The sequence below is a fragment of the Sipha flava genome, unplaced genomic scaffold (assembly GCF_003268045.1).
Source record: "Sipha flava isolate LNK unplaced genomic scaffold, YSA_version1 41_pilon_pilon, whole genome shotgun sequence".
NCBI classification, from domain to species: domain Eukaryota; kingdom Metazoa; phylum Arthropoda; class Insecta; order Hemiptera; family Aphididae; genus Sipha; species Sipha flava.
Genome location: NW_020273144.1, coordinates 919292 through 938056, shown reverse-complemented (window position 1 = coordinate 938056; position 18765 = coordinate 919292). Strand labels below are relative to the sequence as shown.

At 29.0% G+C, this 18765-nt stretch overlaps 1 protein-coding gene across 7 annotated transcripts in view; it reads right to left on the bottom strand.

Annotated features, from left to right (window-relative positions):
• Positions 1-4445: 4445 nt before the first annotated feature.
• LOC112688989 (AMP deaminase 2) overlaps positions 4446-18765 on the bottom strand; it is a 31895-nt gene continuing 17575 nt past the window's right edge. For all 7 annotated transcript variants that reach the window (XM_025562459.1, XM_025562460.1, XM_025562458.1 and 4 more), the window contains 12 exons: positions 17568-17826; positions 12697-13003; positions 9915-10028; positions 8796-9009; positions 8572-8701; positions 7751-7936; positions 6064-6359; positions 5827-5940; positions 5450-5626; positions 4981-5275; positions 4751-4861; positions 4446-4684 (listed from right to left, as the gene is read on the bottom strand). In XM_025562459.1, coding sequence (XP_025418244.1) covers positions 4514-4684; positions 4751-4861; positions 4981-5275; positions 5450-5626; positions 5827-5940; positions 6064-6359; positions 7751-7936; positions 8572-8701; positions 8796-9009; positions 9915-10028; positions 12697-13003; positions 17568-17826 — 2374 coding nt within the window. In that variant the 3' untranslated portion in view covers positions 4446-4513. The remainder of the gene's footprint in view (positions 4685-4750; positions 4862-4980; positions 5276-5449; positions 5627-5826; positions 5941-6063; positions 6360-7750; positions 7937-8571; positions 8702-8795; positions 9010-9914; positions 10029-12696; positions 13004-17567; positions 17827-18765) is intronic.

Below are 18765 nucleotides of genomic sequence, written 5' to 3'. Positions count from 1 at the left end.
CTTTCGTACTGCACGCTTAAGGATTTTGTCATACTTCCTTTTCAAACGTTAACAGTAATGAGTAACACGGTCAAGACGGTTAGCATTTTCGATTTTGCTGATGATACTCGTTCATCTTGAAATTTTAAAAACATGTAAAATGATTGAATTAGAAAAATGTAAAATTAAAATCAAATACCGTGATAGGCGAGTATAAAGAATAGAAACACAACACGTTTTTAAATTTCGTACTACACACTTAGCATTTCGAATCGCACAAAGTGTGTCTTACTGCACACAATTTTAGTCCCTGGGTCCGAACGGCATGTTTTCGCGCGCTCGCGAGCCAGGCGAAGGGTCGACCGCACGTCGGAGCGATTATCGATTCACCGTCCGAAATCCGACGCGCGTTGCTGTTCCGGCGTTTCGAAAACAAAAATACGATACTCAAACGTGTGCCCGTCGTCTCGCGCGCGATTCGTTCGACTACGAACGGCACACGTTTCATTTGTTTACCGCGGCGGTTAGCCCGGCGGCAACAGCGTTTGGCCGCCCATGGAAACAAGCGTCTCCCGACCGTCCGTCCGTGAAGCCGCTCGCGTTAAGCCGGCGTTAGGAGGAGGCAAAACGGTGCGTTTGTCCAGGGCCTCGCGGTTAAAATTTTCATTGAAAAATATTTCAATCTCATAAAATAAAACGTGAGATGTGTGGATCGTCTGGCGAGTGCGATTTACCAGAGAAATCCGTAGGCGTGTAATAAAAAAACCAACTAACAAAACAACGATATTGTATTTAACACGCCATTACTACGCACCAATAACGACCCGGTATAGAACGGTATAGAAACCGGGATACATGGGAAATTTATATAATGGCATTTCTTAAATTCAATTAGTCACGTTACCCGATATCGCGTATATTACATGTTATCACCTTCAATCGCGGATTATTGTTGTGTGCAAAATAAGTTTTGCCCAGGGCTTCGCAAAAGGTGACGTCGGCCCTGCCGCGCATACATGTGCGAGCCGAACCTACCGCGAACCGTTCGTGATGGGTACGTGTCATGTTCGTTAATGTCACGTATACGCTTGCGAACCAACAGCGAACGCATAACGTACTGGGTTCGCGAGAGGTCCGTCGAAAAAAAATGGAAACGGTGGAACGGCGCGAACGGCTCGTTGGACGTTCGTCACACCGTTACGCAATATTTGTAATACGACAACACGAACGGAAATAGGAACGCATTGTCGGCCCGAGCGCTAATAACGGTGATAACGGTTGACAATTGAAAGACTAAAGTCTTATTATTACCAGCGATGCACTACGCTGATTCACGCTCGTTCACCTGATAATTCTGCGGCGGGCGACGTGACACATCATGTTACTATTATTATCTCGATAATCGAAACAGTTTATCGAATTTATCGATCGTTTGTCGACCTCATCGGACATATTGTATAACTACTTCGGAATATCATACGATATCGTATTCACTGTAAGAGGCCGTAGCCCGTTTATTATTTCGGATGTTTCGGGACATTCGAGAAATCAAAAATATAACTAGTATGAGGCCCTGATGCACGCGTACGGTTCACCATTTGGCTGTGCACTCGCACTCGCGGAATCTCATAAATAAGCTTAGGGACTTCTACTAGCATTTGCATATTTTTTTTAATTGTTGTTAAATATAGCAGAGTGCGAAATGTATTCGTTTCTCGGACATCATATCGAAAATTTGAATGTGCATATTTTTGCATATTTGATAGATTTTGCAGGGGAGTGCATATTTTAAAATGTTCATGATTATTTTGCATATTTTGACAAATTTTTCGAATTTAAAATTAATAACTAAAGATACATATTTCAACCGATCGAAAAAAAAATGTATTAAGAAGACTTAATACTTCCAGTAATATGCCATCAGCAAACTACCTCTCATATCTCGTTATAATTTTCGTGTAAGTATAAATAATACTATAAACCCGTATCGACCGTATAACCCGCTAGATATCGATAACGATATGGAATAATAGTTTATTTGTTTAGTTTTCAGTTCAGTCGATTACATAGACAAGTATTCTGGTCGATTATTATCCGTCGTTGTTTTTGCGTCTCGTAACCACACAACGTCGAATCATACGTAAAACGTCGTACACGTATATTTTGTAACATTGTGTAATGCCAAAAGTACACCAGTCTATGAGTAGCCGAATACAAAGTTTTGTTTCGGAGTTTAAAGAGTTTAAGGAGTTTACATCCGATGGATACGTTTTATTTTGTGTACTATGTGATCATTTTTTTTTTTTTTTTAATGCATATAAATACATATTTTAATGAGTTTAGAAGCATATTTGCATGCATATATGTATATTTTTTAGAGCTATAAGGCCCTAAGCCTAATAATAATGTTCTTACACGTTGGGCGGTGCGCGCAAGCATAGTTTAAACGTTGCAGCACCGCGCGTTTAAAAAACGCACGTGTTCGTCAGACGGATGGTACTCAAATATTACTTGGTGGTCTCATAAACGGGCGTCGTTCATAACCGCACACTTTCAAAAACAGGTCATCGTTCAAAACCGCACACTTTTATATCTTAATCCCACATATTTTCACCAAATTAAACCGTTCAATACCGCACAAATATATATATATCAATTTCGTATATATTTATATAAAATATCATGAATGCACCTCGAGACCGAGCGGGGTAAACTCGCTCGTTCGGACAGTTAAAAACGAAAATATCCCCTGATTTGCTTTGTAACATCACCCTAAGTAAGTCCCAGGATAAAAAAAAGATTTTGTGTGGGAATCATACGAAACCGGCAACGTGAACTGTACATGCAAAGTGTGCAGACAGAAAAGAACTGTTAATCAAATGTGTGCAGTTTTGAACTACCGACCTTTCAAATTTCCCTTTTTAACAATAGAATAAATATGTGGGGTATTGAACGATGTAAAATGTGTGGTTATGAACGGCAAGTGTACGGTTTTCATGACCGCCGTCACAAACACATTAGAACAATATATCAGACTTCAAGGTGATTTTAGAATAAAACCATTTATATGGCCAACAGCGTGGCGAAATTAATTCTCAACAGTTTATATTGCCGGATCCACCACCCACAACAAAAACAATTCACTTTTTTTTTTTAAAGAAAATATATTTATTTATTTAAACTATGCTTTTTTTAACACATTGGACGATCTACCAACTTATGTAATTGCCTCACCAAAACAAATTTTACAATCCTTTTCACGGTTCAAAAACATTATACTTTCCGTGCCACCCGCGACACCTACCACCCTTCTAAATTGAGGTACATGTCTCAAATAAAGTCTTACTTCATGCCTCTGTGTACAGCAAAAATAAAATATGTTTTTCTGAATAACATTTATTATAAATCTGTTTCCTGCAAATATGTAAATTAAAGTACTATTGTTAATGTATACATTTACATATATTACATATATACATATTAACATACTATAGCAAGTAATCTAACATAATATAACTATGTAGTAAGTATATTTGATACTTGGAAATTGTTTTGTTTATCTTGAATTAAGTATTTTTATTATGTAATAATGTGCCTAACTATGCTCTAAAAATACAATTAATTTTTAACACTTTACAAACCTAAAATTTTTATATTAAAATTATACAATATCAGTTATTCTAATAATCATGATAAGTATCGAAAAAGATTATATATATTTTATTTATTTGTATAGCACTTAAACACATTAAATATGCATTAAACAGATTTCAATAATTTAAACAGCAACAATTCTAAATTCTTAACAACTCAAAATTCTCAAAGATTCAAACGAAAATGTATTCCCAAAATATTTTTTTTAACATTCAATATAAAACATGATATTTGGTGCTCCTTAATAATGTTTATATAATGTATTCTGAAGTAAAGAAAACTTTAATAAATTCTCAACAAAGATATATTTTTATAAATATTAAAAAAAAAAAAAAAAAAAAAAAAAACTATGGATAATATTTTAATTTCTATATAATTAAAATACCACATTATATATATATATATATATATATATATATATATATATATATATAATATCTTTAATTTACAATAGTATGGGAAAAACAAAATGTTACAATAAAATATTAAATAAAAACCATTTACAATATTAGTTTTTAACAATTAAGACGTGTAAATATATTATATTTTAAATTTGAATAGTCCTTTATTATTATATTGTATATTATATAGTATATATAGTATGAATAGAATAATATAATTACTATCATTATTTGATAATTGTCTAAATATATTTAAAAAATAATTAATGAATAGGTAAATAATAAAATGGTTAATAGCTATAATCTGCTCGAATTGTGAAAATAAAAAATATCACTAGACTGGTTCATAATGTTTAAAATCAACAAAGATAATAGTCACAGTTATAAATTATACGATTTTTTTGTTCAAAAACAAATAAAGCATGGAATATAATGTATTAATTTATATGGCATTTATATTTAATAAAATTGTGTATGCCTTATATATTAGCTGTATTATTTGGTGTAGATGAGCCAAATATCACTGCCAATTCGTCCAAAAGGGTTTCATTACGGTATGCCACTCTAATATCCGGTACATTGGTCCTTGATATGTCATTTCCTGCAACCCCTTCTTTTGTGTAATTCGGTCCCAACCAATACTGCTTGATCTGTATTGAGATTAAAATTGTATTAATAAAATTACAAGAATAATTACGCAAATTATCAAAACTAACCCTATGCGGAAATCCGGACATTATTACAGAGTTTCGGGCCAACTCGCTCATATCACATGATGATAATTTCCATACTTGTGCTGCTATTGAGTATTCTTCCATTAACGGTTCCTATAAAATTGAATCGTTTGTGTTATTTTTACCACCTCAAACATTTTATTGCTACTATTTAGAATGCAGATAACAATTAAATGTATAATAATTTCTGTTAGAATTAATTATGGATGTACCTTGGTGAAATGGAATTGCAATGGATCGTCGGTTGACAGACTAATAACCAAACCACGAGCTAAGTACTCGGGTAATGGATTCCGATGATAGTTTAAAAACAATGAATTGTTTGATAACGGTGACATGGCTATACCGATCTGGGCGACATAATACAAATATTGAAGTACGGGCACTTTCCTTAGAAGCAGTCCATGCGATATATTTTCCGCCATCATAAAACCGCAAACCAAGTGTTGTACAGCTCCCGCTTCACCGCAATGAGGTCTTAATACAAACGTGTTAAAGCCTTGTTTGCTAAAAATGTAAAATTAATATCCTTATAATTAGAGTAACGATTGTATATAAAAAAATTGTATATAAAATAATCGTTGAAAAAAAATCTATTTACAATGGTAAATAAACTTGATTCTTATAATTTGAAAACTTTTAAAATAAATAAGCAAATATTGCATGTTTTTAAATACTCACATTCTAAGATGATTGAGTACAGTCATGTTGGCGTACATATAATACTGATAGTACGCATATGGAGGATTATCGGTTTCTGTCCATTGAGCTGGCTTAGGAACATTTTGGTCAACAAATGGATTTTCCGGTTTTGATTCATCATCAACACTATCAAATCCAACAACATGTTGCAAAAATCTGAAAGAAATACATAAATTAATTGAATTGTTATAATGTTGACAATTTTATTTTGAAATAAGCATTTAAGTCTAAACATTTACAAATATCAATTCGTTAGCTTTACGTAAATTATAGATACACGAGCATAGATACCGATTGTATTTTACACATTTATTTTTATTTTTCGTTGGCGTTATATATTAAAATATTAATATTACCTATGGAGATCAGGATGCGAATTAGGATCATTGGTAGCTTCAAATAATGGCAAAAATACATTATCCAACAATTGCTGGAAGTTGTCTAAAATATTATTAGATTTGAATATGTCACTATAAAAATAATAAAATAATAATATATTAATACTATTTGAACGAGTAACACAATGTAAAGTATTCCAATATAAAACATGTTTCTCTATTAAAAATTATTACTACTTTTCAGTTAATACTCACAATACTCGTGGTATCTGCACCAGCCATCGAACATTGTCAGAATATACATTATTAGAAATGGCCCATTTGGCTAGTTTATCCCATTCATCAATGCTTTTTCCATAAATAGACAAACGAAGTTCAGCGTTTTGATACTTTGATTCTTCTAAGTCAGCAGCCACTTCATTAATGACCCGAGCAAAATATTTACCACCAATATGATTATCGGTTTTTAAGAATACTTCCCTAAGACGAGATTCTCCAATAGGGTTGTATTTGGCATTAAATTTATCAAATCTATGAAACGTGTTACGATCCTAAAAAAAAAGTTTAAAATTAAAAATCAAAATTATTAATTATAATTAAAACAAGTGTATATTTTACTCGTTAAGTACATATTAAATTATTTTTTAAATATTTATATTAAATATATTCGATTGATGTACTTAAAAATATTATAGATTTAAAATTACTTAATACTAAATAACAGTGTTTACATCTTTCCGGTATATTTAATACTTATTCTGTTATTCGGGGCGGAGATAAATCCAACAAATCAGAAATCATCAAAATCGGTCCGGCCCTTCTTGAGTTATAAATTATTTAACTAGCCCAACTTTTTTTTATTTATATAAGAAAGAATAAATAAACAAACAGTTTATATATAAAATAAATAAATGCATAACCTGGAGTATTATTGTATTTGTAAAGACGACAGGTTTCCAATTAAAAATTCTTCGTCGAGTGTATACTAAGTCAATAAAATAACAATAATGATAATTGTTTACCATTATTTTTTCATATTCTATCTCAAATTTATTTTTTATACATCTGATGATATATTTTTAATTTGAAACCGGTCTTACTTTACAAATATAATAATACTTCAGGCTAAACATTTAGTTATATATTTCTATATATAAACTATTTGTCTATTTTTTATTATTTATTATCCGTATAAACCTATTACATATTTATGTATGATTTATGTGGTATTTGTCCAATATGCTATTTACCGCACGTTTGATGGTTTAGTATGCTATATACCGTAAACATTTTAACTACTGTACAGTTATGGATACATATTTCTGATCGCTCCGAGGAATGATTTTTTTTCAGAACTTTTTTCAACTCACCACCACAAATTGTTTAGTTTTTAATTTTTGTACATGTTTGGTCGATTGGTAATAAATCGCGTATACTTAAAAAATTTTCGCACATCTCTTCATTTTGAATTATATGCCAATATAAATCACTGATAGCTGACAAATTCACGACAATAATTAATAAATAACAGTAAAAACACATATAATCGATATGACTCACTAACACACACTAAACATATATAATATAAAGCTATACCTACTAACTTACTTAACCTACTAAGGTATAAATATAATACAATTTGGAGTTTTGTAAAAGCTTAATCTCAATTGCAAAATGATAAAGTATATATAATATACAGCGTACCATAGAATAAGGTTTGTGCAGTATACGGACATACGGTAAATATCATACTAAACTATCATCAAATTACAGTGGATAGCATATTAGACGAGTACAATCACTAATAAATGTATCAGTAAATATTTACAATTTAGACGATAATTATCATAAAATATTAAATATTTAAAACAAATGTTATAAATAGTATAAATTTTACCAAATACCATTTATAATATGCATTTAATTTATTAAATTTACTCACCGCATGTACATCTAACATATCAACGGTCAAGTCGTACGACGTTAACTTCATAGATTCGAAAACCTGTTTAAGCGTTAAGCCATCGGCGGAAACCACTTCATCAGAATGATTTTTCAAAGTTTTCTTAATGAATCTTAACAAATGTTTTTGATTCATGCATGATGCAGCGTGTATATGGGTATCAACCTTTTGTAAAATAATAATAATTTACACATATATGGATTAATTATAAAACTCACAGAGAATATTTTTAATCAATAGGTTCAATCTATGAATTGTAATTTATACTACAAGAACGTCATACACGTGTAATTTGAGCGAAAAAATTAAAATCCTAATGCACACGAACTAATATCCATTATCGATACATACGAGTATTAGTAAAATAATGACTACATTTATCATAGAAAGAGGTTTACAACTTTATCACTTAAAATAAACTTGAGATAATTTGTTTGAAACTCGAGAGTCAGCACAGTAATATATATTTAAATACTTTTTCGAGATTACAAATAGATTTCATATAGTTCAGGAGTACACATTTATTAGTTTTAAATTGTTTTTGTTTAATTCTTAATTTCTACATTTCTTTTACATAATGTAAGAAATTTGTATTTATCCTATAACTTATATTAATATTAATACATTTTATTTGATGATGTTGATTTGCAGAAATTCGTTTTTCTAAAAAAATATAATAATAGGTCATCTGGTCACGCAAAATCAGTGATAGTCCAAACACAGAATTACTTGAAAATTACCAATACAAAATTGCCTTAAAAATAGGTGTTTTACATCCTCTTTCAATGTTCGGTAAATACCTTTCTTATATTGTAGAAATCTCGATGAGGAATAGCTTTCTGTGACGCTAGTTCTCTTAATTCATTAAGCAACGCGTGCAATTGAAATTTTGATGATAAGTAGGACAGTCGACGGTAGCAAAATGATTTTCTGTAGCGAAACATCGAAAAAATATTTAAAATATTTAAAATTTTCAATCGAAATGCAATACCAGATAGATAGTAATGTTTTAGTTATAGCTTACAGCGGTCCATCAGATATCATTGTACACAATCGTTGCATGTCCCGACAGAACGTATCCAAATTCGGATACGGAAACCCTTGAACTGGATGTTCGGCATTGGGACTACTGTATAATTGAAATACGCCGTCCCGAGCACGGATCGTGTAGCCCAATGAAGGTGGAAAGTCACACTGCCATGGATCACCAACGCTGGCTGGAGGATGTACCGGATGATCTATATTGCACAAAATCGCTCATCAATTTTCGAGAAGCCAACTAGTTAAATCTGGATGCAGTTAATAACAACATTTGGTTATAATAAAAATAAAAATAATTCGGTGAAAAAAACAAACAATAAAAAGTAATTTTGAGCGTGCCAAATACATACATATGTATATGAAAATTTTTATTATTGGTTCGTCAAGTACTGCAGTAAACTGACGTTACTTAAACAATTAAAAATAAAATATTAATTGTTAGAAATTAATGTACGAGGAACTGTAACCTCGTTCGGATAATATATATATATATATACTCATCAAAATATCAAATACATAATATAATACATATATATAATATCATCACATCATTATTTATGAAATAATAACATGAGTTTTCGTTAATACAATTGTTAACTATTAACGAACGGTTTTATCACTACGAGCGTGCGGAAAAGTATTCGCATGTATTTTTCAAGTACGCAGTATACTTATGTGGTGGTTGCGGTGTTATTGTACACGAATAAACTATACAGGTATATTTTTACTACACGCGGTGGCACTGTGACAAATGCGTACCTATGTATAGTAGTAAATGATTATTTAGTATTACTTATCTATGTAGGCGACATAATAATTGATATAATTCTAGCGTTGAAAAAATACAAAAATAAAAATTGCCGATGCTACACAAATCCTTGTTGTTTTCAATAAGAAATATTTTGATAATCTTTTTATTTTTTTCACGTGTATGTTTCGTCGTATTTAATAAGTATTGTTAATGCATCGCTGTATAGGTATGATAAAACAAATTTTTGCGCAAGCACACCAACACATTAACACACTTAATACACAAATCAGAAGACGACTCTATTATTTCTATAATATCGGATCGTTCGTCAAACACGCACGCACCACGCACCGTATTGGCCGGACGCAATGTCGAACAACAGTTGATCAGTAAACGCGTCGTCCATTGTCGAGCTTCGTCGGTCAGCCCATGGATTATAGGATGATTTCTTAGATTCTTTGGTTCCTAGATCAGAAACAGAGCCTCGTTTCCGGATATCTATACACACACACACACACACACACACACACACACACACACACACACATACACACATCACACACACGTTTATGTATATAATTTATTTTATACATTTATACATAATACATAAAATATAAATGTAGGTATATATCATTAACATGAGCGTGATAGTAGCTGCAGCACAACATTTGCCGTATCAACGGGAAATTTTTCCAAAGAGCCGGTTAAGATCAGTCAATAAATTATGGGACGCTGCAAATTTTACAACAGACGTAAAAAAAAATCAACCTAGCAGTTTTTAATTAAGTATTATTTTTACTCGTAAAACTAACTATATTTTTGAGTAAGCACTTCGTTTACAGTAAGAAAATGAATTACGACAGTACCTAATCAACAAATGTCCCTTCCCACCGAATTGATAAATTCCATATCGAATAATGTTGAATTATATTCAAACTTTAATTTTAAATAAATAAAAATTAGATTCTTAAATAATATATATATTAATGTTATTATTATGCATAATCTGTATGTTTAAAATAGAGTTTTTGTACTATCTATTTTTTGCTTATTACGATAAAAGTTAAGTCGCTCGTGAACCAACTTGTAGGAAAATCAGTTCGTACGAACTTAGCTACACCTGAGCATACATTTAATATAATATACATATTCACCATTGGACTATTTATTTAGAAACATAAATTATAGTAATGAAAATTTCTGATAAAAAGTATTGTTTTATCTGCTGTCAAAAAATAATAAACTATATAATTGATTTTAATTGTTGTTACAGATAGGCGAATGGGGGTTACAACAATAGAAATGGAAAAATGTTTCTATTGTTGAAAATCTGATTTATCAAATTTAATGCAAACGATTTGATCTAGTGGCTCTGTCTACATTAGCGCTATTAATTTTAACAATAAGGTGTATATATATGTTACCGGCAATATGAATAATTCAAGTATTTTGCAAAATACCTAAGCATTATGCAAATTGCCAATTTTTTTAGGCAAAGTACAAAACATTTTATTATATATAATATTACATTTAGATTCTTATAATTATTATATATTATTACAGACAAAATTTAATTTTTATTATTATATTATTACTACTATTTACTTATTATAATATGTTGTAGAAAAGTGACATTTTGAAGTGCACAAAATGTTATTTTTAAGGCCAATACACTTTTTATTTTGACACTTGGATTTAAAAACACATTTTAAAAATCCTAAGCCAATTCTTGTGTATTGAATTTTTATCAATTCATTATACTGTTTATCAGATAAAATCTAGTATTAGTGACCCAATTTTCAAAAAATTTTGTAGTTTGTTATAAAAATTTGACTTTATATAAATCGTATGCATAGTTGCAACACCAAAACGATACACGAAAATGACGTGAAAAATTACGATATCGTAATAAAATTATTATTACGTTCAATATTGTATCTCAGAATTATTATTATAGTAGTAAAAGAATATTAATCTTTATTGCGTCAAATTGTAAACACACATTTATGATAAACGATAAGTAAAGTCGTTGGTAATAAGTGATGCCCAGTTTTGTTTGTTTTCTTTATATTGCCAACTCCACGATTGGCAAATACATAATACCTAGGCAAAGCTCGTATTATGTATATTGCCGAGTGATTTTTGGCATTTTATATAATGTCTAGGCATTTTGCAAAATACCGGATTATCCATATTGACGGTAATATATACAGTGAAATTTCTGAATAGCGGACACTTTCGGTCAACAAAATTTTGTCCGTTATTCAGAGGGGATACTTTTGAAATTTTTTTTTATAATAATGTAGTATGTACCTATGTATGTATGTATAATGTTATTACTTATTATTTATAGTAAATTTTTACATTTTTATACTTTTACAAATTATTATTAATTATTATTTAAGGTATATTTGTACAATCAAAATCAAAATTATGTATATACATGTATTTTTAAATTATTTTTGTTTGAAAAAATCGGTGAGCTTTGTTTATTTATAATTACACCATCTCTGTGCAATATCATTAGTAATATCATTTGCTAATATTATAGCAGAAGTAAAAATATAACTGCTGTTTACCTCTATTGACGAAATAAAATGACTTATGTTCTTTACAGCAGACAAAGCATCCAAAGAGTCGTAATCTTATCGTCCCATAACGAGTTTGTTATCGTAATTACATTATTACGAGAGTACATACGAATTTGAATACGTATTATTTTCGAATAAAGATTAAAATAATGTCCGTTATTTGGAGGTTTTTCCATTGAAAAGAAGTAAAAATATCCCCGTTCTCCAAAAAAAGGCCCGCTATTGGGAGGTGTCCGTTAGTGGAGGTTTCACTGTATATATATTATAAAATCAAAGGCTCGAATATATAAGTTGCTTACGTTAATGATACATACAAAGTTTATGCATACATTTATGCATATGTATACAATAAATTATAGAATATAATAGTATAATAGATATAATATATTGCGTGATTATAAAACTTAAAATTGATGTAAATGGTAGTAATCGCTCTCTCACACGCCCGACGGTATTTTATTATATTGCAAAGATATAAATATCATAAATAAATACAAATACATTTCTCAATAAAATTATTGATTATTAATTGGAAAACTTACCCGCGATCGATTGACGGTCTTCATGCTTGATTATCCGGGCTCTAGGATAAGGTTGCCTGGATTCCGGTTTATTAATAGGTTCACCATTTGCGGTGGTCACATCCGTACCACTGTCCGATGTTTGATAACCGGAAGCGTTTCCAGAGGTAGGTGACGAAGAATCTTCTTGTGCCCGAGGGTGTTTTTTATGGAAACATTTTGACGTGATAGTTGGAAAGGTCTGATGCGACACGCGCATATAACGTTCTCGGATGTGTAAGGCTTCCATAAGTTGTTGTGAGGCCCAGTGCAAATCTTCCAAAGGGACCTAAGAATACATGTAAAAGATTTAATGATTTTAAAATACAATTTTTTTTTATATAGATATTCCACCCTTACTCCAGCAATGTTATAAAAATAGGTCGATATTTGTTCAAACTTTCCTTCTAATTTAATACTTTTTAATTATGTTTGTTAAAAAAATATAAAATTTATAAATTCATATAAAATATAAAAACATTAACACATGATGTTTTTACTACTTAGTTATTATTACTATTGTATTACATTCATAATATATTACATTCCTTTATAATTTTTTATTAATTAAAAAAATTAACAATCTATACTATAAGATAATATGATAAAATAAATTACCAACACGTGGAAAATATCGGAATAGGAAAGCTATCTAATAATAGAACCCTCTGAGACAGTTTTTAACAAGCAGGTAGAGACAATTATAAAGTATATTATGCTTGGCTTTTAAGTGAGCCCCAAGTTAACTTTTTGTCAACAACTATTCCAAGGTATTTGACCTTATTTGATATTGGGATAGTTTTTAAATAGGTATTATAAAGTATAGAATATATTCCATGTATTATAGATATTTAAGTTGTGTTTTATTGAAAGATATTTTTTTGATATTTTTAAATATTATTTTGATTCGTGTAAAAATTTAAGTTTGACCACATTTTTTCAATCTAGAGTTAAAAAGATTCAAATTTCGTTTTTTATTCTATATTAACACCAATCAAACTATAATAAAATTAATATAAAACAAAATATACAGAACTAATAAGTTACGAGTTTTTACAAAAAAAAAAAAGGCATACGAAACGTTCTAAGAATGAACTATAAACTATAAAATAAGTAAGATGAAAGAAGGTATTTTTGGAGCTAAGACAATTAAAAACAGTCATTCTAAGGATCAATATAATTTCCAAGTCAATCGTGTAGTATTATACATTCAACAAATAATATCACGAAATTACAGCTGCATTCGAATTGGGTCCCGAATTTAATATTACTACTCTTGTGGGCAGGCCCTATTTTTATGTGCACCCCGACACACAATGTGCACCATAAATGTACAAGTGTGCACTACGATCTACAAAACAAAAATTAATTAATAAGCAAACTACTAAGAAATATGAGTATTATTGAATTTTTTAAAATTTAATGTATATATATATATATAATGTATGTAATATATTCCTTATTCTAAGACAGTAGCAACACTAAATTTTCATTTAAAGCAGTAAAATGAAGTGTGCAGTCCAAAATTGTACAAATAATAGGGCCTGATAGTGAGTTCCGAATTATTTTAGGTACTACACTATTTGGGTCCCAGATTTCTATAAGTACTACACTAGTTGGGTCCCGGATTTTTATAAGTACTACACTAGTTCCTGAATATTTTTTGTTAAGTACTATATTATACTAACATTTTCCTTCCCATTTTAACAGACTTAGGACTATCTATGATCTATTAAGACCACAGGTATGGTTAAAAATGTTTTTATAGTTTTTTTTTTGTTTTTTAGTTTTTTTTTCCATTCATTTTTATTTATATTGTACAATGATTTTAACATTTTTAATATTTTTACCAACACAATTCTAATAATATATATTTTAATGGAAAAGAAATTAAAAAACAAAAAAAAAACTATAAAAAACATTTTTAACCATACCTGTGATCTAAATAGATCATAGATAGTCCTAAGTCTGTTAAAATGGGAAGGAAAATGTTAGTATAATATAGTATTTAACAAAAAATATTCAGGAACTAGTGTAGTACTTATAAAAATCCGGGACCCAACTAATGTAGTACCTATAAAAATCCGAGACCCAACTAGTACACTACCTGCGATTAGTCCCTAGTACTGAGGACCCAACTCGGATGCTCCGGAAATTACCTATGCCTTGAAAATACCTTACTTCAACCTATACGAAAACTGTGTTATTTAGAACTAAATGTATTATAATATAATTCAATATGTTTACTATTACGATCGCAGAATTTTACAACAAATCACCATAGTTATTATAATTAAATAATATATTGAAATATTGAATTGTATCTGGTTAGTTTTTCATTACTAAAAATAAACATTTTAATAATAAACATATTTATTAAAACCAGTTATTATACAACTAATAAAAAAATTCTAACTTAAACCTGTTTTATATAAATATATTAAAATAATTAAAAAAATATAACTAATTTAAGATGGAATTTTTGCATTCTTAACAAATTCTTGTCTGAATTATTTAAATACATATATATTACTTTCATCATAAAGTAATATTTTCTGTTACTATTTTATAATTGTCGTTTAATAATTGCATTATGTAAATACTTCCTGATTACTCCTTATATGTTAATAATCGGCTTATGGTAGCTATCATAAATTTTTCATTTTATTTGCATTTACATATGTACCGTTATAACATAGTATAGATATTATAACAAGTGATCATTTGTATACCATACTGATTACGAAATTACTCGATTCGTGAAATACCTATTGCAATATTTTTAATTAAGAATATTTATAACACAAGAAATAAAACACTTTTTAAATAGAAATAGAATATTTACAGCTGGTGTCTCTCCGGGATATGTATCGTTTATTTTTTGAACAATACCTACAATTGCTGTATATTTTATAAACAGTACCTATATCGGAAATCTATTCACAACCTAAACTCATTTGTTGTACAAAAATCTTCAATCTGATTACATCCAAAAAGCATTAGACGTTTCATAGTTTTTTGTATTCCATTGTTAATAACTAATAGTAATAACATACTAATTAATAACTAAGCGCTATGCACACATTTTCGGCGAACCATACTTTGATTACTCTGATTTTTTAGTAATGCGTACACAAACCAAGATTGACGTGCATAAATAATATTATTTACATTTAATGTCATATAGTAGAGGAAGAGGTATTTGATAAACGATTATTTCCAAGTTATAAGTCCACACTATAAACTCTGATTTAATCTTTTCTAAACTAATAGTTAATCAATTCTTAAGAGGATAAGAAATAGGGTAAGTTAGGTTATGTTTGACCGACAAATAGAAACCGAGAAAATTGCTTTTGATAATTCTCTTAATTCACCGTGCCTCTGACAAAAATCGAATAGACCCTTCTCTTTAATAAGTATTTTAATCCTATACAAAGATCGAGTATAAACACAAATCATTCGTGTGATTATAGATACGTTTGAATTTAAAGTAAAACTCTGTTTGAATACGAGCTATAAAAAAAACAATTTAAATCGATTATGGTTTTAAAAAGTTTATTTTTTAAGTCTTCTTTAAATACAATTCTGGCTTCAATAAATAATGATAGATGACCTAATTTACTACTTTTAAAATAATTATTATATTATGACATAGGTTTTCAAAATAATAAAAATAGTAATCACAGTACAATATGTATTATACTCGGTTAATTGTTCTAAATATAAAAATGTAATATGTAAAATTCATATTTCAGCATATCAATAGTAAAATATATATTCAAACAAGTGTAAAAGAATCAAGAAGGCTATTTTCGGATTATATACTTTGGCACAGCAATTATCCTGGACGTGAAATTGGCGTAAATCAAACAGTTCAGCTATTTATAAATATTACAAGGAGTTATGACGAACTAATATGGTAAAAATACCCATTTAGTTCACTGATTATACAAAACTATAAGAATCATAGAAGTTAAGTATTTTAGTTATTTATACAATGCATATTTCTTTTATTTTTTTTTTTATTAAACTATTATACGTATCAAATAGATATGAGTTGTTTTTGTAACTATGCTTTTGAGTTGACTAATTTTTTTAATATAAAATTTAATATAATTGAATGGATTTATTCTGCCCTAAACTAGTATTAATAAAATTGTATAATTGCCTAGTTGAAGTAAGTTAAAAATACTTAGAAAATTCAAATTAGAACACTAATTTATGTGTAAAATCTATATTATTTTAGTTCTAAAATATGCTATCAATTAAACTACAGACGACTTTTACAAATATATATATATATATCAAACAAATCATAAGCAAGCACAGACCATTATTGGAGTATAAAACTACATAAAATGTCCAATAATTCACTATTATTGCTTATTAACTTTTTTTTATAATTTAGCTTGGAAAAAAATTATTATTTAAGATTAAACGATAAAAAATTTAAAAATATTTGTTGTGACATTACAGTCATACAGTAACAGGGTTTTGTTAATGTACCCTCTAATCTCTAATAAAGCCACATACCAATAAAGGGTATGTAGCAGCTTACCCACACACCTATGATATGCAAACGATAAATGCCTAAACATTTTCAATTAGTAGCGAGCTTTCAAACTTTCAAACTTTCAAACAAAGCTTTCAAAGGTTAATGACCTTTGTTGTAATTGCAATAATATTGATGTTTATTTTACATAATGTATTTAAATAAAAAATTATAAAATTTAATTAGGAAGTAAATAAATTATGATTTCATTCGATAAATAAATACACCTACCATCGCTTCATATGAAATAAGTAAACAAAGTTATGTACCAAGTATGCATTTATAGTTTAAAATATATTACCCCGTTGTTATCTTCTCCACCAATAGTAACTCGTTGAAAATGTGGTACGAAATCGTATTGTCCTTCATAGTCTTCTGATTGATTTTGTTGCCAATTATCGGAAGATAGTTGGTGTGGCTCACCTCCTGCAGCAGCCGTAGATGATGGCGTAACTGTTGCGCTATCTCCGTACAGTTGCCGGTCGTCTTTGTTCATGGTCGGTTTTGGATATCCTAATGCTGCTGCAGCTGCTCGTTTTTCATCCATTTCTTTCGCTAGACTAAGTGATAACAAATTTAATTAAACTCGTTAAATACATTAAGTAGTTCATTGTAAATGTATAATAATATTATATATGTATAATATAATGATAAATATTACATATATAAATACTCATATGCTCTGTACTTCTTTCTCAACAGCTAGAAATATTAAAAGCAATATAAAATGATGTATATAAACACATTGTACATGAAACAATTGAGTTAAAAACATGTATAGCTGTGTTGATGATTATACAGTTAATAGTCAATAATAATAATGAATTCAGAAAAAACAATAAGCGTAATGTGAAAAGCAAAAATTATTTCCATAATTATTTATCTTAGTGAACCACAGAATTCAAATATTATGTATATAAACACGTAATAAATAACAGTGAAAATAATAAATAAAGGTCGGTAATGGTCAAAGACCAGAGTTATATATATTTTATATTTTTAGAACAATACCTATTTTTGAATTTCATTAAATAATAATTATTTAATTATTATCTATGTAATTAGTAGACTATAAGTAAATATAATATTAAATAACATCATCAGAATTCAATATTATTGTAATGATGTAAACGTATATTTAACAAACACTCGAGTCTGTTTTGACAGGCAATGAAAATCTAATCTTATGATCAGTTATTTACAACAGTAAAAAATATATTCATTCTCATTTAAAATAAACTATAAAATAACACAATGGCATAAATAAAAATAATGCATTTTTAATCTTAAAATCTGTTTGAAAAACAAATTTAAAGAGGATATAATAAAAATTTAAATGTATTTTAATGCAAAGTTATATACTTTATTAAAGAATGTGGTGATGTAAATAAATCAGCACGTGTATGATGTTGTAACAGCAATCGACATTCAATAATACAGGATAGCATAAAAATTTAAATAAATAAACACCTTCTGATGTCATCATCTTCGTACGGCAT